Source organism: Bufo gargarizans, chromosome 5 (genome assembly GCF_014858855.1).
Source record: "Bufo gargarizans isolate SCDJY-AF-19 chromosome 5, ASM1485885v1, whole genome shotgun sequence".
Classification (NCBI taxonomy): Eukaryota; Metazoa; Chordata; class Amphibia; order Anura; family Bufonidae; genus Bufo; species Bufo gargarizans.
In genome coordinates this window covers 277,410,968-277,433,475 of record NC_058084.1, presented here as the reverse complement: position 1 = coordinate 277,433,475, position 22,508 = coordinate 277,410,968, and the positions used below count along the sequence as shown (strand labels likewise).

Sequence of the window (22,508 nt, the reverse complement as noted above, 5' to 3'; positions counted from 1 at the left end):
CAGGTTGTACGGCAGTGCTGGTACTAGGTCCAGGGAGGGCTGGGCTGCTGGTGTATGCCTCACCACGTAATCCGACAGCACCAGCCCCACTCTGCTGCTCTTGAAGCGGATCCTGCGCAACCTGCGGTCTAGCGACACAGGGCCGGGTACGCCTGGTGGTATCAGGGACCTCAGCCTCCTCGTCCGAACTTTGGGTCAGAGAGCCACTGCTTTCTACAGGTTCGTATTCTGACCCGCTGGATTCATCAGATGAGGGTTCCCATTCCTCATCCGACTGGGTCAGAAGCCTGTAGGCCTCTTCAGAAGAATACCCCCTGTTTGACATGTGGGCAACTAAATTTAAGGGTATTCCCTGAGACTACCCAATAAAAAAAAGCAAGCCTGTCTTACAAAGGGGAGGCTAGCGAAGTACCGGAGGCCGCTGCGGTTGATAAAAAATATCAAAACTGATTTTTTTATCGCCACAGTGCGTGTAAAGTGAATGTGCAGCGATCAAAAAAACATTTTTTTTCACTGCGGTGGGGCGGGTGTGGGCGAACGCACGTGTGGGCGACCGATCAGGCCTGATCGGGCAAACACTACGTTTTGGGTGGAGGGAGAACTAAAGTGACACTAATACAATTATAGATCTGACCGTGATCAGTTTTGATCACTTCCAGATACTATAAAAGTACAAATGCTGATTAGCGATACGCTAATCAGCGAATAACTGACTGCGGTGCAGTGGGCTGGGCGCTAACCGATCCCTAAACTACCTAACCAAGGGGCCTAAACTATACCTAAAACCTAACGGTCAATACCAGTGGAAAAAAAAAAGTGACAGTTTGCACTGATTGACAGGGGCGATCAAAGGGGTGATCAAAGGGTTAATTGGGGTTCAGGGGGGTGATCTGGGGCTAAGTGTGTAGTGTTGGTGTACTCACTGTGTAGCCTGCTCCTCTGCTGGATCCAACCGACGAAAAGAACCAACAGAGGAGCAGGCAGCCATATAACAGATCATATTTACTAATATGATCTGCTATCTGGCGCTTGATTGGATTTTTTAAAAATCATCAGCTTGCCAGCCGCGATCATTGGCTGGCAAGCTGATGACGATTTACTCCTTGACGAAATGCCGGCCCGAACTGCGCATGCGCGGGCCGGCATAGCGCGTCATCTCACGAGATGACGCATATATGCGTCAGTCTGCGCAGCGATGCCGCCTCCGGACCGCACATCTGCGTTAGGCGGTCCGGAGGCGGTTAAAGAGACAGCAGTACTCACATAAGATTTTTATATTGATGTCTGCTGGATAGGTAATCAAGGTCAGATCGGTGGGGGTCTAACACCCAGGGGAAAATGACCTGAAGCAAGGGAATGGAGGGAGAAACTAGAATAGTTCATAATGAAAGGCATTATTAAAAAAATAAAAATAAAATCTAAATTGTCTAATAATACCAGGACCCTGACCAATAAAATTGGTGAACTAGAGTTAGTAATGTCTGAGGAGGACTATGACAGTGGGAATAACTGAGACCTGCATGAATGATAGCTATGACTGGGCAGAAAGGATTGTAAAAGTAGGATTTTGTCTTACCTGTAAAATCCTCTCACCGAGTTCATTGGGGGACACAGAAGACTATGGGTATAGCTGCTACCACTAGGCGGCGACACTAAGCAAAAGAGTATTAGCTCCTCTTCTCAGCTATACACCTCCTGCAGACACTGAGCTAATCAGTTTGTACGAAAGCAGTAGAAGCAGCCAGGAGAAGCCAACCGAAAACAAAAGGTAGTAAGAAAGGCGAAGATGGGTCAGAATCAAGAACCGGAGGGACCTATCAGGGAAAACCAGCAATGTACTTACGGGGTGGGAGCTGTGTCCCCCAATGAACTCAGCAAGAAAAGGATTTTACAGGTAAGACAAAAATCCTACTTTCTCGCTCGTATCATTGGGGGACACAGAAGACCATTGGAACTGAAACAGCAGTACCATGGGGAGGGAACAAGACCAGAACGAATCCAAGGCCTGTCATAAGGCCCTGCACAGAATTGCGGGGGGAGGACACACCCGGACCCCTGAAAAAGGACAGGAAGAACCATTCCCAGGAAGGTCATCAAGAGAGTCTGAATACCTAGATGTCCCGGCTGGGCAGAAGAACAGCCCCTGGGACATAAGCCAGGGCTTAGTAGACTTTGGAAGAAGTCAAGAGCACACTGAATATCCACAAGATGGACAAGAATGAAAACAAGTCATGTGCCAGAGCAAATGGAGCGCCCCCAATGATTTGAGCAGACAACTTGCTCCGATCACCGCCCGCCGGCAGTGATCGGAACACCACATGACGTACCAGTACATCATGTGTCCTTAAGGACTCTGGAAACATGCCGTACCGGTATGTCATGTGTCTGTAAGTGGCTAAAATATCAATAATCCAATAATTCATGTGATAAAATTTGGAGCACAAGAAAAAAAAAAAATTGTCTCAAGGGCTCCGCATATTGTAATAAAACAAATAAACTTATACTAAACTAACAGATCCCCAGCTGCTACAATTGTGAAGCAGTCAGTAATTATGCTTTGGACGAAGGCCCAGTATGAAAAAAAGTTGGGTGGTTTGTTATAGGCCAGTAAATATAAGACCTGTCATGGGTAAACACTTTAAACATTTTCTAAGACATGCTATTCTGGTGCATCTTAAAGGGGTTCTACAGTTTGTTTAAACTGATGAGCTATCCTCTGGATAGATCATCAGCATCTGATCAGCGGGGGGACCCCTGCTGATCAGCTGTTTCAGAAGGCAGCGGTGCTGGCAGTAGCGCCGCAGCTCTCTCACTGTTTACTGCTCGCCCAGTGACGTCACGGCTAGTGTCAACTGATAATCAGTTTAAACAAACTGCAGAACCCCTTTAATGAAAATAAACATTTAACGCCATTTTGGCACAGGTTTGTGAGGGATCAGTACTGTCAAAATAATTTAATCAGTTTCTATGAGGAGGTAAGTTTTAGACTTGACCACGGTGAGTCAATGGATGTTGTATATCTGTACTTCTCCAAAGAATTTGATATTGTACCACATAAAAGGTTAGTACATAAAATGAGAAAGATTGGACTGGGGAAAAATGTATGTGGGTAAGTAACTGGCTCAGTGATAGAAGGGTGGTTACTAGCGGTACACACTCAGATTGGGTTACCTCAGGAGTCAGTATTGGGCCCTATTCTCTTCAATATATTTGTCACGGTCCCTCCTGTGACAGATGTCAGGAGATCAAAGAGACTGGCTACACGTGAAGGAATCTAACAGCCTCTTTGGTTACTTGCTTCAGTTGTTGTTATTGCTCGTGACCACACCCCTGGTTTCAGGTGTAGCTTAGTGGTCATTACACCTCTCCCCTAAATAGTCTGACCTCACCCTTCTGGCTATGCGGTTTATAGCTTGATTTGGATTTTGGAAGAGCTGGTGTGTTGTCCTCTCGTCCATCTCTTTAGAAGTTAAGTGTCTTGCTCCTTTGTGTCTTGTTGTCCCTTTCCTGTGTCACTTCCTTCAACTGGGAAGGAGCGGATAGCCTCAAGCCCAGCCTTTATCTATAGGGCTCCTTAGGGTCTCAGGTTCCGGTGTATGGACATTCCTACCTTCGGGGTGTGCCCATACGGATAGGAGACAAGGCAAGGAGTAAGGTTATTTAGGAGGTGGTCCTTCCCCTTTTCCCTAGCATTGAGGACTAGTGGCTTTTCCCTCATCTCCTGTTGTCGGTGTGGTGTTCCCTCCCATACCTCACCCGTGACAATATTTCGTAATGTTCTTGCAGAGGGACTGCTCTGTAAAATGTGTAAAGTAATTAACATGAAAGAGAAGAGAACAGTATATTGCTATAGTTGGATCTGGATAGATTGGAGGCTTGGGCAGAAAAGTAGCAGATAAGGTAACAATGATAAATGTAAGGTTATGCACATGGGAATGAATAATGCAAGTCACCAGTACATACTAAGTGGTAATAAAACACTGGACAACACTGACATGCAAAAGGACTGTATGGAGCGAGCGCTTTGTACAGTATTAGAATGTATTGGCTCAGATGAACTGAAGTTATTACTTTACAAAGTCTTGTGAGACTTTGGGTAATAACTTCAGAAATCAATTACTACTTTGGGTAATAACTTCAGAAATCAGTTCCTTTTACCGAACTTGGTTTCGGTTTGCTCCATACAGTATTCTAACAAAGTTTCATGCAAATCGACTTTGAATGTTTCATCCGCATCCCTAGCATAGATGCACAAGACAAGTTGCACAAGAACACAGCAGAGTTAGTTAGAGAGGGTTCAGAGGATGACAAAGTAGTAACTGGAATGGGTGAACAACAGTACCCAGAAAGATTATTAAAATTAGGGTTATTTAGTTTAGAAAACAAACAAACACAACTGAGTTGAGACCTAATAACTATTTACTAGTGAATGTTGTTAAATTTGAATATCATCGAAAAGTTAATTTATTTCAGTAATTCACAAAAAAAAAAGTAGAACTCATTATATAAGATTCATTATATACAGAGTGATCTATTTCAAGCATTTCAAACATATCAATACATTTCAAGCATATCAAAACTGGTATAAAAAGAAAAAACTGGCTTAGTTGCCCATAGCAACCAATGAGATTCCACCTTTCAGTTGTCAGAGCTCCTTTGGAAAATGAAATGATTAATCTGACTGGTTGCTACGGGCAACTGTAAGGGTCTGGATGTATTTTTGGCTTTTACCTCACATTTTTTCCCCCCCTCTGGATCAACTTTACAGGATAATGGGCTGAACAGATGTCTTTTTAAGCCTTTATTATAAACGATGTTACCCCCACCAATAACCCATTAAGGAGCTTGCAGCTTATTGTTTAGTGGCTGTGTTTGGTATTGCAGCTGAAAACCATTCATTTGACTGGGGCTGAGCTGCGCCTAGGCCATTTGACCGATTTATGTGGCGACACTGGCCTAGAAAGGACTGAAAGTTGGACTTTTACCAATCTGATACTGATGACCTGAGTTTAAGCCAATATCAAAATCTGACAACCCCTTTAAGGGCTTATTTTATGCAGGATGACATACATTTTTAGGGTTTTTGTGGTACACAACATTACTTAATTTATATAGATGTATAGTGGCAAAATAAATTGAGAAAAAGAGAGGGGTTTGACAAAGGGATTGTTTTGAAAGTGGGCCCAATGAATATTCTCTTAAGTACTATTGGCTATACAGTAGTTTTCAAGTCGTGTTTTCTGCATGTTTTGGGCCTTAGCAACTTTGTCTGATGGAATTCCAACCAATTTATCCCTCGCAGATTGAAGAACAGGGAACAAGTACTCCCCAGTCTGACTGAAGCACCCGTTGAGCAAACACAATGCCATGACTTTCGAATTCAATAGTACTGTTGAAGACAGCTTAGCACTGTACTGGCGAGTCCCAAAGAATTTATGGAGCATCAGGGCGTATTCTTGACCACCACACCATTCAAACAGGGGAGAGAGAACCACTGATCTCAATGTTTGGTGGGGTCCCAGTATCACCCATCCTAGGATACACAAAAAGTTGTCATTCTGGGACAACCAGCCCATACTTACCTTTTCCCAATTCAGATAAGCACTCAGACAAGAACCAACATCATCTTTTGCCAGGATTTTAAGCACTGCCTGTATTGCTTTACTGACAACCCCATGCACGGACAGTATATCGTTCCATGAACTGACAATAAAGAGGAGTAGTCGGTCAGGATCTGGAAAATCTAAACAAAAGGGAGACATTAAATGAAACACACATTGGTTTACCTACTTTGTTAATACCTCCGAATATAAAATACTACCCAATAATAAAGGGGTTTTCTGTGATTTTAATATTGATTACCTATTCTCAAGGAAGGTCATCAATATCAGATTGGCGGGGGTCCGAAACCAGGGACCCCCATCGGTCAGCAGCTTGAAGAGAAGGCTGTGCTAGTGTGAGCACTGCCTTCCCTTCATTGTTTATCTGCTCGCAGTCGACATCACAGTGGTAAGCACGTGTAAGTAAAAGAAACCGTCCCATTCACTTCTATGGGTCGACTCCTTCCTATTCATGTGTATGGGAATGAGGAGTCATCAAATAGAAGTGAATGGGATGGATTCTAGCAATTACACCAGCTCACCACTCTGATGTCAACAGTGAGCAGGTAAACAATAAATGGAAGGCAGCGCTCGCACAGCACTCTGCCTTCTCTTCAAGCGGCTGATCTGCAGGGGTGTCGGACCCCCGCTAATCTGATATTGATGACAGATCCTAAAGATAGGTCATGACTATTAAAATCCAGGAAAACCTCTTATAGGGTTCATTCACACGTCTGTATGCGTTTTGCAGATCCGCAAATTGTGGATTTGCAAAACACGGACACCGGCAATGTGCGTTATGCATTTTGCGGACCGCACATCGCCGGCACTCATCGAAAATGCCCTTTCTTGTCCGCAATTGTGGACAAGAATAGGACATGTTCTATTTTTTTTCTGACCGGAAGTGCGGATGTGGACAGCACATTCCGGCCCCACTGAAAATGAATGGGTCTGCACCTGTTCCGCAAAATTTCAGAACGGATGCGGACCCATTTTGCGAACGTGTAAATGGACCTTACCAAAACAAGCGAGGAACAGAAGCTTTTTATCTAATAAGCCATATTACAATGTTTTTTATCTTCACACACTGAAATAATTTATGGAAAACTGTAAACTTTCCATAAATTTATGGAAAGAAACTTGTACAACAGCAACAGTTAGAGGGAGAGAAAGGAGTTAAACAATCATTACAACTACCATTACAATTAAAATAATGCACCTGTCAAAAACAATAGCATAAACTTTTGACTCTCTAAATAACACTGTGGAAGGGGGACTATTGCATGCACAGTCCTTCTGCAGAGGCATCCAATGGATGCAGCTTGAAAGCAAATACAAATTACCAACTGGTCCAATGAACAGAAGTTACTCTGGAAGACGGAAGCCTCTAGTAGCGTAGGCCAGTCCAGACAAAACATTCATGCAGCTCTACAGGGATTAAAACGTTATCCTCTTCATGGTACCATATTAAAAACAACCACGGCATATCCCTCCACCATCTTAGTCAGGACATAAATTCAATACAAATATGCCACAGATTTTATACAAAAGATTGGTTAACTCATCAAGTCTCAATGCATAACATTAACTCTTGTACCCAAATAACTTGTTTGGCTGCACAGAAAAACATATGCTGTATCTGTCGACATCAGTATCAATGAAAGCTCAGACGTCCATTAAATAACCTCTTAGATGCTACGGTAAATGTTGACCGGCGCATCTAAAATGACAGGGTTCCCTCTCTCGCCTCAAAGGTTCCCTTTGAAACAACTGCGGGTTATTGATCCAAATTTAGAAAATAGCGAATCCACGTGATACGTTAGATTTGCAAAATATGGCCAAGGCAGGGAGGTAAAAAAAATGGCTGCCTGGAAAGGGTTAAACATGTTTTTACTTATTCTTGTTATTTTTCTATGCAACCCAACAAGATACTTGGGTACGAGTTAATATGATTGTTACATGTATTAATATGATGTTAATATGATTGTTACATGAGACTTGATGTGTTGACCAATCCTTTTATAAAATATGTGCTATATATGTAATAAATATATGGTGCGAGTAAGATTATGTATGCGAGTAATGTAGTTACTCTATACCAGTGATGGCGAACCTATGGCACGGGTGCCAGAGGTGGCACTCAGAGCCCTCTCTGTGGGCACCCGCACTCTGGAAAAAGTCTATGGTCTACCAACATGCCTTAGACTTTTCCTGCCATTCATCAGCGCATGCACACTATGAACAGCACAGGCAGCGCACTGAATGTAGGCAGGCTATTATAGCTAAATGATAAAGTACATAGAGGATATACTGTACTGGACTGTAGTATTCAGGGTAAATTGCCGTGCTGGCACTTTGCTATAAATAAGTAGGTTTTGGGTTGCAGTTTGGGCACTCGGCCTCTAAAAGGTTCGCCATCACTGCTCTATACCATGCTTGTTTTTAATACAATACGGAGAATTAAATGTTAATCCCTTTAGAGCTGGATTATTTTTTGCCTGGATTACTCAATGGAGGCTACTAACGGATGGGTCATGGGCCCCAGCATTAACCGCCATACTAAGAGCCGGAGTGCAGTATAACAGAAGCTGGTTGCAGTAAACAAGTAGACAGTAATATGGTCTAAGCAGTAAATTGGTTTATGTACAGTTTCCAATGGCCAACCCCTTTACCCAGTTGGCCCGTTTAGGCTTTTATGATCAAGCAACTTTCGTTCTTTCATCCTTGAAGGCATAACTTATTTTTATTATTGTAGCTGTATGAAAGTTTTTTTTTGCTAACTTTTGCTAGATCAGTTATTTTTTGACGACATCATTTTAGGTGAACTTTTGGTTAACTTTTATTGAGGGAGTGGAATGTTAAACAGCAATTAGTCATAGATTTTTGTGGTTGAACTGTTAGGCTACATTTACACGACCGTATGCGTTTTGCGGATCTGCAAAAAAGAAACTGATGACGTTCCGTATGGCATCCTTTTTTTGCGGATCCATTGTAACAATGCCTAAAACAGACGAGAATAGGGACATGTTCTATTTCTTTTGTTTCGGGGCACACTGTGTGCTGTCCGCATTTTTTGCGGACTCAATATTTATAGTTCTGCATCTTATCCGCAAAAAAATAAAAAAAAAATAAACGAAAAAAAATAAATACATTCGTGTGAATGTAGCCTATAACTGTTCATCATATGCCATAAACATGTTAAAGTGCATCTGTCAATTCATTTCATTTTGTATATCTATAGGGCAGCGATTTCAAACATTTTTGTAATATACTTTATTAGGGAAATGTGTTTGTCTACTGAACACTGAAGCACAATATGTGTAAAGCCAATTATCATGTAAATTGTTAAATTGAGCAAAACTACACAATTATCGAGCAGTGTAAAATCAATGAACAATAGAGACAACCGGTAGATTTCTCATTGGTTTAAATGTGTGGGCACAAAACTCATCGTTGGCCTTCAACACATGCAAACAGAAATCATTCACTGCACTAATGATTAGCCAATTCATTTGTTCACAACATAATACAACAGTCTGCTTTACAAACAATGGAATATGCGATGGAAAATTAGTTTTTGTATAACTTACCAGTAAAATCTCTTTCTCGCTCTTCATTGGGGACACAGGAACCGTGGTATAGCTATGTCCTCTAGGAGGCATTGACACTAGTAAAAGCTGTTAGCTCCTCCCCTGGCAGCTATACCCCCTCCAGCCTCTAGAAGGAGCTTCAGTTTGTGTACAAGCAGTAGGACAAGCAAGCCAACCAAAGAAAAAAACATGGAACACCAACCATGCCAAGGACCCAACGAGGTTCAAACCAGCAACTGCCACAACTGTGGTCAAACAACAATACTTGGGTGGGTGCTGTCCCCCCCCCAATGAAGAGCGAGAAAGATTTTACTGGCGAGTTATACAAAAATCTCTTTCTCGCCCATATTCATTGGGGGACACAGGAACCGTGGGACGTCCAAAATCAGTCCACAGGGAGGGAAAAACCACAGACCCATGGAAGCAATAGTCCATGCAGGCATCTAAGAAACTGCCGCCTGCAAGACCATGTGGCCTTACACAACTGTGCAGCCGAAGCGCGATTCCTCTGAGCCCAAGACTGCGCCCACCGCTCTGGTGGAGTGAGCCGTGACACCGAAGGGCAGAACCCTACCTCGGGGGCGCGGTATGCTTCAGCAATTGTAGACCAAATTTAGCGTGCGATTTCCACCTTGGAAGCAGCCAATCCCTTTTCGAGGACCCTCCGGAATGACAAAAAAAGGGATCCGTACGGCAGAAGGGACCGGAGGCTGCTAAATAGATCTCTAGAGCTCTAACAACATCCAAATGGTGTAACTTTTCCTTAGGGCGTGAAGGAGATGGGCACAGTGAGGTCAGAGACCACCATCGGAAGAAAGAAAGGACAGGCCGGCGAACCATCCTGTCACTATGAATAACCAGGAAGGCTTCTCTGCAAGAGAGCGCCGCCAACTCGGACACCCATTTGATGGAAGTGATAGCAACCAGAAAAACTACCTTCCAGGACTGGGGTCTGAGAGAACTCTCCCGCAAGGGCTCCGGGGAGGGAGCCTGGAGCGCTGAGAGAACTAAATTCAGATCCCAATGCGGTAAAGGAGGACGGTACAACATTTCCTTACAGGCCCCAAGGGGGCCAGAGGGAGCTGGAAAAGAATAGAAGCACTGACACCTGACCCTTCAAGAACTAAGGGCCAGACCAAGGTCCAACCCTGATTAAAGAAGGACAGGACCGTGGGGAGAGAAAAAACAAAAACAAAGTGGTGGAATATTTCGGATTTTACAGAACCCAGGAAGTACCTCCAGGTCCTGAAATAGATTCTGGACGAAGCAGGCTTCCTGGCCTGAATCACAGTGTGGACGACATCCGCCAAAAACCCACTGCGCATTTTAATGGCCACGCCATCAAATGAAGAGACCTTAAATGCTGATAGAAGATCGGACCCTGCGAAAGAAGGGCATCTCTGAGTGGCAGTGACTGAGGGACGACTCCTAGGAGGAGAACGAGGCCAACGTACCATGCATGATGGGGCCAATCCAGGTCGAATCGGATAGTCGGAAAATCCTCCATCCTGATCTTCCGTAGAACTCTGGGTAGGAGGGGGAAGGGGAAAGGACATAAGACATAAGGGGGAGAACTCCTGTCAAGGAGATATCAGGGAGTCCACGCCGCATGCTTCTGGATCTCTTACTCGGGTCAGAGGAGGGAATCTGTCATGTAGATACCGTTAGCACACCCAGGAGCAATGGAAGGATTCCCTGGAGAAGGAGGGATGTGGTGGGCGCAACAGCCCACCAGTCGGGACCGAAGTGCCACAAAACGAATACTCCGTGCAAAGCAGATGAGAGAAGGTAGTAGCTACCATAGGAGCTACCAAGACTTGCGGGGTGGCTATGAACCATGAGCCAAAGGAAAAGACAGGAGAGAAATAGGCTAGGACTGAAGCTCATTCCCCATCCAAGACTGGCACTATACAGAAGTAGCCAAGGATTAAGTGGCTGCGCAAAAAAACTCAGCCTGAAGAGAAAGCCAAGCGAGAGGAGTCAGACTGTATTACGGCAGCAGAGGAGGGGGCCATGCGCAGAGGCCACTGAATTTGGTGCTAGAAGAGCCCACCACCTGACAAATGAGCTGTGCAGTAAACTGAAGAATGTAGTGGTAACGCAAATACCACTCCCACAGTAGGAGTCAGTGCTTGCCCGTCAGCGCAAAAGTGAGGGGTGGGGGTGGGGCTGAGAGCTATACTGCCCCATTGAAGTAGAGCTACCATAACAAAACTCTACCTGGAAGGGTGCTGAACAGGAGCAACTGCCAAGCTAGAGCAAGGGTAGGACCTATCTGAGGGGGATGTCCCACTGCAGTGACTATGAACTCTAGCATTAGCAAAAAAGCTGCACCTGTGTGGGGACACACATTGTAGTAGCTAAACCAGAGTGCCAGCAGAACCACTTCCTCAGAAAAGGAGGAATGGTGGATAGAGAATACAGACTCGCTGGAACGTACTCACCATAGATGTGCAATGGTGTACGCACTACTCTTATCCCATTGATGCGGACAATATCATGACCGACGAACGGTGGAGGCCCATGGAGATGGGGGGGGGGGGGGGTCTTCTAGGACACAAGTGATGCTAGGCAACCCACTGAGAAGACAGAGGATGTTCTAAGCATGTTCAAAACCAGCCCCAAAAGAAAAGGAATAGCCACCGGATCCACTGGCGGCACCCATATACCACTAGAGTAAGAGTACCGGGCACCCGCGGGTACCGACTGTTGCCACGTTCCCTTGTGAAATAAGCGAAGGCACGCAGAGCCGAGATTTTGAAGAGACAAGATGTCCTGCTATGGTCCTCCACTGGATTACGCAGACGGAAAATTATCAACCACATGACCCAGAAGGGTGGATTGGGACTTCCAGAGGATTACGCAGGTGGAGAATTATCAACAAAACGACCCAGGGGAGTGGATTGGGAATGTCAGAGGTCCTCCTTGATTGCACAGGTGGAGGATTGTCAGCCAAACGGCCCCGAAGGGTGTATTGGGAATCCCTCAAGGGTCCTTCACTGTATTGCGCAGGTGCATGCAGAATTATCAATTAAGTGAACGTGTAGGGCGTATTGGGAATCCTTCAGGGTTCCCTGTATTGTGCAGGTGCATGCAGAATTTTCAATTAAGCGACCGTGTAGGGCGGATTGGGGCTATGAGAGGTCCTCCTGTGACAGGGCACGGGCCCAGTCTGGTACCACACTGTTATGATGTGTGCCGAGGGAGCCAGGGTGCGTATTAAATGCGTTTATTTTTTTTTTTAAATAACGTATCAAGGGTTAATTTTGAGTATCAGCAAGTGTACTGCCTCTAACCCGGCGACGGCCTAAAAGAAGTGGCTGGCCAGGAAGGGTTAAGTGCCTAGAAGACCAGGGGCGGTGCTCAGCTGGCTTCTGGTGGAGGGGAACAGCCAGATGGGAAGAATTCACGCCAGCTCGCAGCACCCCCCCAACCTCATCAATGAAGTTGCAGACTAGTATGCCACAGAGCCGGGGTCTATGCTTCATACACAGCCGACCGGAAACACTGCCGGATGGCCGGGGGAAAAAAAAAAACAAAAAACAAAAGGAGGTCGGTAGCGGAGTGCGAATTGCCCGCACCAGCCGGGCAGAAGGTAGCCAGCCCGCAGCCCGAGTCCCCCATGCTATAAAAATGCACCGCGGCGCACGAGGCATCCGCAATATCATTGGTGGCGGCATTAACCCTTTCGGAGCGGCACGCTTGGTGGGGAATAGCGGGGGGCAGGAGTCGCCTGCCCTCCTCTCTTTTCGCTGAGAGTTTTCATTAACCCCCTATGAGCCGGAATAGCCGTCGGCCCAGAGGGGGAGTGAGAGGCGGTTTTCCAGCAGGGTCACTTCCTCAGCAGCTGGCACAGGAGTGGCAGGAGTCTGGCATGGTGGGAGGGTCTTCTCTTTAGCAGACCTGGGTGACCCTTATGCTGGCGGGATCCACCTTGTCTCCTTATGGGGGAGGAGGCAGCGTGGCGGGCCAACGCTGGCGTAGCGCCCCCCCTCCCTACCCGGATAACAGGGAGGTGAGGCAACCACTGTTTCCCAACTGAAAAGAAGGAAAATGTAAAACTTAAATAAAAAAATCTTCAGGAGCTATTGACACTAGAAAAAAAACAAGCTCTCTCTCCAGGCTGGAGGGGGTATAGCTGCCAGGGGAGGAGCTAACAACTTTATCTAGTGTTAACGCCTCCTAGAGAACATAGCTATACCCATGGTTCCTGTGTCCCCCAATGAATATGGGCGAGAAAACGAGATTTTTGTATAACTTACCAGTAAAATCTCTTTCTCACTCTTTCTTGGGGGACACAGAAGACCTTGGGTATAGCTCAGCTCCCTAGGAGGCGGGACACCAAGTGAAAACTGTTAAGCCCCTCCTCCACAGCTATACCCTCAGCCTGGAGAGAGAGACTGCCAGTTGCGTGTCCAAGTAGTGAGAAAAGGCAATGTCCAACAAGCGGAACCAACAAGCCAACTACCCAACGGGGTAAACCAAATCCGGAAACCGTGTAGAATAAAACAATGAATGGGTGGGTGCTGTGTCCCCCAAGGAAGAGTGAGAAAGATTTTACTGGTAAGTTATACAAAAATCAAGTTTTCTCGCCCATTTTCCTTGGGGGACACAGAAGACAATGGGACGTTCAAGAGCAGTCTAAGAGGGGAGGGACCACAGCTCCAAGGCAAAGCACCCGAAGGCATCAAGGAACCGCTGCCTGCAAACCCAGGCAGCCTAAGGCAGCATCCGAAGCCAGCACCCTGTAGAACTTTGTAAGGCGTGCAAGGAAGACTGGCCTTACAAAGGCAGATACCACCTTCAGAAGGAAGGAAGGAAGGGACGGGATGGAGAAAACGCCCTGCCCTGGAAAAGGAAAGAAGGCTCTGGACAAGAAGGGGCCGCCCTGCAGACACGATGTCAACAGAAACAACTGTACAGGACCGAAGAAGTAGGGAGAACTTCTGTAACGGCTCCAAGGGAAAGATTGGAGCGCCGAGAGCTAAGTATGTTGATCCCAGGACGGTATCGGAACGGCACAGAGGAACCAAAGAGCCACTCCGTGGAAGAAGGTCTTGACAGGCCCAGGGAGTGCTGGAAGAGTAAGGACAGCGCAGACACTTGAAGTAACAGAGTCCCAGTCCCAGGTTCAGGCAGGACTGGAGAAAGACAGAACCATGGGGAGAGAAAGGCAGAGTGAGGGAATGCCCCGTTACCCACTGAACCCCAGGTAAGAACCCCAAGTCCGACAACAGATCCTGGACGAAGCGCGGCCGGGAGCGAACACCATTGTGCCCGCTGGAATCGCCTGGCAAGCGGGAGAAAACCCAATGTGATCAGGCGCAGACCAGTAACACAGGCAGAAGGGTCGGCAAAACCGGTCCAGTCTGCCCCCAAGCAACGTTGTCCCGTATCCACCCGGAGTGGGGGAGCAGAAGAAGGAAAGACGGAAGGAACCGAAAAAAAAGGTCCGCCCAGCATCCGACAGATGCCAGGACAAGACAGGCTAAAGTCCATGTCGACGTAGCAACCACAGGAAGGTGTTCTACAGTCCTGGTGTGGGAGATCTAAGGACAATCTTGACCGAAGGGTAGTCCTCTCAAGTTACCGAGAAGGTAAGTCCCCAGCGGGAGGACAGAACGTAGTAGGCACACAGCTAGTACTGCCAATGAGAACGAGGGAGATGGTACGAGACCACAAGGAACACCAGAACCTTCCAAGTGAACAACCATGCTCTGGACGGGGCAGAAGCCACATCGGAGTGATATGCCCCAACCGGGAGCCAAAACAGAGCCAGCGAGGAAAAGCAGTCGAGGCAGAGTCCGGCATAACACCCTCGACCGAAAGGAGGAGTGGGCAACAGGGAAGCCATATGGCAGCTCAAAAGCAGAATCCCGCTACTCTGAGACGCCCTGCTCACCGCCTCACAGAAGGCGAATACCCTGAAGAACCCACAGTGGAGGTCCCCCAGACCTGGATAATCGAGCACTCAAGAGAAGTTGGGTGACCTACCCGAGAAAAGCGTCCCGAACCTGGTAGCAGATCAGACTGAAGCGCAGAGGGCGCCAATAGAAAGGACTCCTACCACACTGCATCCAAAGAAGAGGAAATGGTAGTAGGCGAGGGAACAGTAGTCCTGCCAGAGCCAAAGTATAAGTCGAGTGGCACTGCAGACAACACTCTCGACCCAGTGACCGCTTGCGCAGGGAAGCAATGTCGCGGGAGGACGAATGGGTACGCATCTAGGAACCACGAAGGGCCAACGAACATGGTGGATGCCGTTACAACAGGACCACAATATACAATCCAAACCAGAGAATGAGTACCCCCCAGCTCGGTGCAGTAGAGCCCTTCTACTTAATATATAAGTATATATCTTTGAATACATTGGGCATTCATTTATTGTTTGACAACACCTTAGGGTTATACAGGCGAACAGAATGATCTCTTCAGAGAAGAGTGCAAGGCTTGCGACAAGCATCGTATCCCAAGAGAAAAAAGTATGTTGTATGGAGGAAGTGAGGAAAACGTACGCGCAGCCCCGTAAGTAGTGAGAAGGCCAACCCACCTACGGGAGAAGGCATACACGGCCCAAACAACGCATAGAGCGCACAAGCTCGTCCGCTCACTGCAAAAATAGTCACTCAGTGAAGGGGGCCAGCCACAGAGTCCCACGGTATCTACGGAAATGCAAAGTGCAACCTGAAAGGGAGTTATGCACAAGACTAGTACGGCATGCGATGGAACGCAAGCAGTCCGCCCAGAAGGAGGGGGGGGGGGGGGGGGGGATGTACCTGGCAAACACTGCAGTCGGCAAGAGTGCAAAGGCCCGCCCCAAAAAGGGGGTATGCCAAGGCCAGTACCTACTTCGGAAAAGTAAGACATACCATATTCCGCCCAGATGCACATGGCCGCACAGTATCCAGCAGGAAGAACCACCTAGTGAAAGGGGGGCATGCACAGGGTTATCCTAGCATTAAGTGATTCTGCAATAATCCCCCCAACACCGAATTTCATGAGTGTGCAACCACTCCGCCAACGGAGGGGGACGTGTACCAGTCCAGCACAGCATATACAAGGACAGCTGTGAATCTCGTGAACGTTCAAAATTCCACCCGTGGAATAAGGGGTGGTCATGCACAAGGCCAGCACCGTATCCAATGGAAGTGCAAGCATTCCACCCATATTAGAGGGCCATGCTCATGGCCAGCAACGTATCCAGTGAGAGTGCAGTATGCCGCCCAGAAAGGGGGGGGTTTATGAACATGGCCAGCAACGTATTGGCGAGAGAACAAACACAGTCAGTGAGAGTATATGTATGTCGTCTGAGGAAAGGAGGCATGCCAATGGCCGGCAGCGAATCCAGTGAGAGTACGATACACCGCCCACGAAAGGGGGGGGGGGGCGCGTCATGCATATGGCCGGCAGCGGATCCAGTGAGAGTGCAAACACCCCGCCATGGAAGGGGGTCATGCACATGGCCAGCAACCTACCGGCGAGAGAACAACCCCAGTAGGGCTGGAGAAGCCACTCTCTCACCATCAGCCGTCTTCACCCTCAGTCCGTTCCAGCAGGGTTGCCCCTTCAGCTACTGGCACCGTAGTGGCAGGACGCTGGAAGAGGAACTTGGCGTGTGGGCGACCCTTGCGCTGGCGGGATGCAGGGGAGCTAGGCTGCCCTGGTCCTCCTTGCCTTCTGTGGGGGAGGCAGCAGTGCGGATGACCGGCACTGGCGCAGCTCAACCCCGGTAGAAACAGAGGTCTAGTGAGTCTCTGTTGTCCCTGATGGTCTGGAAGAAAAAGAAAAAGTAAAAAATCAAAAAACTAAAACAAGGAGAAAACAGCCCTGCAGAGCAGGGAGTATCTCGCCTTCTTGGACACTAAGCAAAAACTGGCAGTCTCTCTCTCCAGGCTGATGGTATAGCTATGGAGGAGGGGCTTAACAGTTTTCACTTAGTGTCACGCCTCCTAGGGAGCTGAGCTATACCCAAGGTCTTCGGTGTCCCCCAAGGAAAATGGGCGAGAAATTAGGATTTTCTATACAACAATTGAGGGGTCTAAAACGTTCACTACACCAAGAAACAATTCATCCATCACCTCGTGTAACGGTACCTTGACAAATCGAGGCAGGCTTCTCAGTCTGTCTCTCATCTCCGCATCTCAGTCACTACCACTATACATGCACCCATAACCATATCTGTCTGACCGTTCCCTGCCCATCTGACTCGCTACTATTCCAGTTGATGTTGAACAGTGCTGACATCTTGGCCTAGACACACAGCAAATCTGTCGGAGTGATAAACCAAGGTTTCTCAGTTCATTGATTCAGTGACAAACTCTGGCACGTTGACGAACAGGAGGTGTTGCATGATCATCAACATGACAATCTGATTTTTGAGGTTTCATGTAGCTAAAAAACTTTGATCCTGCAATTTCAATGTTAAAGAGTTTATGCATATGTGGATTTCCGAGACTTAAATACTAATGACCTATCCTCTGGATTGGTCATCAGTATCCGATTGCTGGGGGTTCAACACCCAGGACTTCCTCTCGCAGTAGCGCTACTGCCTCATTTCGGCTATACATAGGCCCAGTCATGACTTGTTCATTGGTCACATGGCCTAGGCACAGCTCAGTCCCATACAAGTGAATAGGGCTGAGCTGCAATACCAAGCACAGCCACTATACTATGTACAGCACTGTGCTTGGAGAGTAGAAGGTTCTGGTGCTCACAGGAGTGCTGGTGTCTTCTTAAACAGCTGCTCGGTGTAAGTCCCAGGAGAAAGACCCACACGATCGGATACAGATGACCTATCCAGAGGATGGGTCATCTGTATTTAAAGGGAACCTGTCACCAGTTTTATGGTGTCCTAACTAAGGGCAACATAAATAATTGACTGATTCGCTTAGCAAAATGCTGGGTCACTTTCTTTAATTGACCCAGTCAATCTGCCAAGATCTTGTATTGAAAACCTCGAGCTGATAATGATGAGTCATGAATATTCATGAGCTCCTGACTCTCCCCGCCCACCTGCTGCTGAGTGACAGTTTGCTTCCATAGGAATCAGCAGCAGGTGGGCAGGGGAGTGGCTATAGCTCTGAATTAAATATACGCTGGACTCGATGACCTCACGCCGGACTCCAATCAGCTCATTAGCATGCGGCATCTTTGTGTGTATATTATGAGGTAACCATCTGTCACACCAGTAAGTGAATACATCTAAGGTACTTTTTAGTAGTTACTGATTGTATATAACTAGTTAGATTATAATCAAATATCCACATGACAGGTTCCCTTTAAGTCTTAGAAAACCCTTAAGCTTTATTAGTTTGGCAAAAAAATAAATAAATTATGGAGCTGAGTGAGGGCTTTGTTTTGATGGATGAGTTGACATTTATTGCTAACATTTTGGATTTACATTGTTTATAACTTTTTTTTTTAGAGGCAAGATGAATAAAACAACAAATGTGAATGGAAGACTACTTGCCTGCTTCCCGGAGCTGGCCCCCAGCACCTCCTCCAGGCGTGCAATGCTCTGCTGGCCTCTCTCACTATAAACATCTGGTTTGACATCACCACAGCCAAACATCTGCTGTGGCAGTGACCAGTCACATGACACAGTGGGGGCGACAAGCGGAGCATTGCAGGACTGAAGGAGAAGCAAGGAGCCAGCGCCAGGAAGCAGGTAAGTAATCTTCGCTTTACAGGTCCAGGAAAGTGGGGAAGTTTGACAAATCACCCCTACTGTTGCACAACCACTAATGTGAAAACATAATAGTTTGGGTCATTACTGATGTCAATTATGTGTATTTTATATTTTGCTTCAGACAAAGCATTTTTGAAGGGGGAGAAGGGCTTTTACATTATTTTGAATGTGTTGCCTATATAATTTTTTACTGCTAGTTAAAACCAGATAGTGCCTTTTTATTTTTCTTCCTTCTTCTGATGACACATTCCTTTTAACACTCATAATAAACTGCAAGACTTCTGGGACTAATAGGCTACTGCAGATCGCAGGCCTGGAGGCTGCCAGGTCAGAGATTGGTCAATGTGACTAACTTCTCAAATGCCACACATCACCACCCTTTAAGTGCATGTGGGAATGTGGCAACAAAGCACATCTCATTGTACATGTAAATGTGATAAGAGGTTAAAGTAGATTAAAAAAAAAATTATAAAAAAAAAATGCCATCATATTCAACTACAACAAAATAATTAAAAATATATACAGTGAGGAACAGAGGTATTTGAACACCCTGCAATTGGGCAAGTTCTCCCACTTAAAAATCATGGAGGGGTCTAAAATTCACATTGTAGGTGCATTCCCATATGATTTTAAAATAATTTATTTATCTTGCACTGTTGAACATAAGTATTTCAACACCTGAGAAACATCCAGAATTCTGGCTCTCAAAGATCTGTTACTGTGCCTTTAAAAAGTCCACCTCTACTTCACTCATTAATCTAACTTAGTAGAACCTGTCTGAGCTCTTTAACGACCCCTGTCCACCCCAAAGTCAGTCAGACACCAACTACTACCATGGGCAAGACCAAAGAGCTGTCAAAAGACACAAGAGACAAAATTGTGGACCACCACAACGCTAGAAAGGGCTACAAGGCAATTGCCAAGCAGCTTGGTGAAGATAGATCAACTGTTGGAGCAATTGTTAGAAAATGAAAGAGGCTAAAAACTGTCAGTCTCCCTCGGACTGGGGCTTTATGCAAGATCTCACGTTGTGGGGTATCACCGATGATGGGAAAGGTGAGGAATCAGCCCGGAACAACAAGGGAGGAGCTGGGCAATGACATGGAGAGCTGGGACAACAGTTTCAAAAGGTCACTGTCTGTAGAACACTACGCAGTCATGGTTTCAAATCATGCATTGCACGGAAGGTTCCCCTGCTCAAGTCATCACATGTCCAGGCCCGTCTGAAGTTTGCCAATGACCATCTGGATGATCCAGAGGAGGCTTGGGAGAAAGTCATGTTGTCAGATGAGACCAAAGTAGAACTTTTTAGTCTAAACTTCACTCGTGTTTGGAGGAAAAAGAAGGATGTGTTGCATCCCAAGAACACCATCCCTACTGTAAAGCATGGGGGTGGTAACATCATGCTTTTCTGCGAAGGGGACAGGACAACTGCACTGTATTAAAGAGAGGATAAATGGAGCCATTTATTGTAAGATTTTGAGCAACAACCTCCTTCCCCAAGTCAGAGCATTGAAGATGGGTGGTGGCTGGGGTCTTCCAACATGACAACGACCCGAAGCACACAGCCAGGATAACCAAGGAGTGGCTCCGTAAGAAGCATATCAAGGTTCTGGAGAGGCCTAGCCAGTCTCCAGACCTAAATCCAATAGAACATCTTTGGAGGTAGCTGAAACTCTGTGTGGCGACAGTCCCGAAACCTGACAGATCTAGAGGAGATCTGTGTGGAGGAGTGGGCCAAAATCCCTGTTTTTGTGTACAGTGTGTGCAAACCTGGTCAAGAACTACAGGAAACATTTGATCTGTAACTGCAAACAAAAGGTTTCTGTACCAAATATTAACACCGATTTTCTCAGGTGTTCAAATACTTATGTTCAGCAGTGCAAGACAAATTCTTTAAAAATCATACAATGTGATTCCCGATTTTTTTATTTTTTATTCTGTCTCTCAGAGTGGGAATGCACCTACAATGTGAATTTCAGACCCCTCCATGATTTCTAATGCTTTACAGTTTATAACATAAAACCCACCTTCTTTAAGTATACTGTAGCAAAGAATCCTTGCTCTTTCAATGTCTCCAAGCTGACGACACAAACCCACATATACTCTGCACAAAGCCTGAAGATACACACTGTCCAATGACATCTTTCCAGTATTAAGTTTTTTTAAAAGAACATGTAAAAAACGATCAGCTAAACCCTAAAAAAAGAGGGGGAAAAAATGGAAATGTTTAAAAAAAAATCCATAATATATTAAATATTTTTAAAATCCACACCTGCTACCTTAACAAATGTAAAGTTTTCTATGAAGATTGAGTTTAGAAGTACCCCTTTTTGACAGTAGTGTCCCTTTTAGAAAACCTAGAAATCATTAACTGTGCGATAAAGTATACCTACGTTTCTAATCCCCAGAAACAGTACAACTCTTTCCTGTAGCAAAAATGGACCCTTTCTGATCTCAGACAACTCCTTTAAGTAAATCTGGCAAAGTTTATATAAACGCATCAATTTACAAAATACTGTAAGAAAAGTGTTACAGCCAACTGCTACTTCTGAAGCAAATTTGGGTGCTGTTGAATTGCGTCTCACACATTTAGCTGAAGGGTGCAATGTAATGTATTTGTTAAGGACCTTGTTATAAGATACAAAAACATTTAGGCTACATGCACAATGCAGTGAAAAAAAAAAAGTCAGTTAAAAACTGACACACTGTCAGTTTTTCATGGCCATGTTGCATCAGTGTGTGAATGGATTTTCTGGCCGTGTTCCCGTTTTTAATGTCAGTTTTGCATCAGTTTCTCGTGTCCGTTAAATGCGGACATTAAAAATGGATGAACTTGATTGGCAGTTATTTCTAGACCCACCCTTCTGAAAACACTCACAGGATGGTAGGCCCCCTGGTAAAATAATGTCCCCCATAGTGTAGGATTATTTATTTTTTTGCTGCCCCCAGCTTTGAAGGGAGCCTCACTAAGGGCAGCATAAATTAGTGACAGAAATAACGATTTCAGCATTTTGTCACTCATCAGCTAAAAGTAAGTGGCTGCCGAGAACCAGCATCATAACCACTGCAGCCCAGGCCTGGGAAAGAGTCAAATCTACCTGAGAAGAGTCATGGTTATACATAATCTCCTGCTCTCTCACCCATCTTCTGCTGATTGGCAGTTCTCTCCTAGAGAGAAAGGGAGAAAACTAGGTAGAAGACAGTCAGTCATCAGCAGGTGGGCAGGGAGAGCAGGAAGTCATGATGAATAACCATGACTCTTCTCAGGTGGCCGTGACTCTTTTTCAGGACCAGTCTGCAAGGATTGTGATGTTGGTTCTCAGCAACCACTTTTGGCTTATAAATGACAGACCGCTGAAATCAACTCGCCTGTCTCTTCTTTATACTGCCGTTGGCATTAGTGATGACAGGTTCACTTTAATAATGCCCCCATGTAGGCCCCCAGCTAAAATAATTTCCCCCATAGTGTAAGACTTTTTTTTTTTTTACTGCCCCCAGCTTTAATAATGACCCTATTTTGGCCCCAGCTAAAATAATGTCTTCCAAGGTGTAATTTTTTTTTATAGTGCCCCCAGCTTTAATAATACCCCCATGTAGGGCCCCAGTTAAAATAATGTCCCCGTATAG

General features: G+C 45.9%; 1 protein-coding gene across 1 annotated transcript in view; it reads right to left on the bottom strand.

Moving 5' to 3' along the window:
• ICE1 (interactor of little elongation complex ELL subunit 1) overlaps positions 1-22,508 on the bottom strand; it is a 169,175-nt gene that overhangs the window by 34,089 nt on the left and 112,578 nt on the right. The window contains exons 15-16 of the mRNA XM_044293011.1: positions 20,909-21,077; positions 5,583-5,743 (exon numbers count right to left, since the gene is read on the bottom strand). Of these exons, the coding sequence (XP_044148946.1) occupies positions 5,583-5,743; positions 20,909-21,077 (330 nt within the window). The remainder of the gene's footprint in view (positions 1-5,582; positions 5,744-20,908; positions 21,078-22,508) is intronic.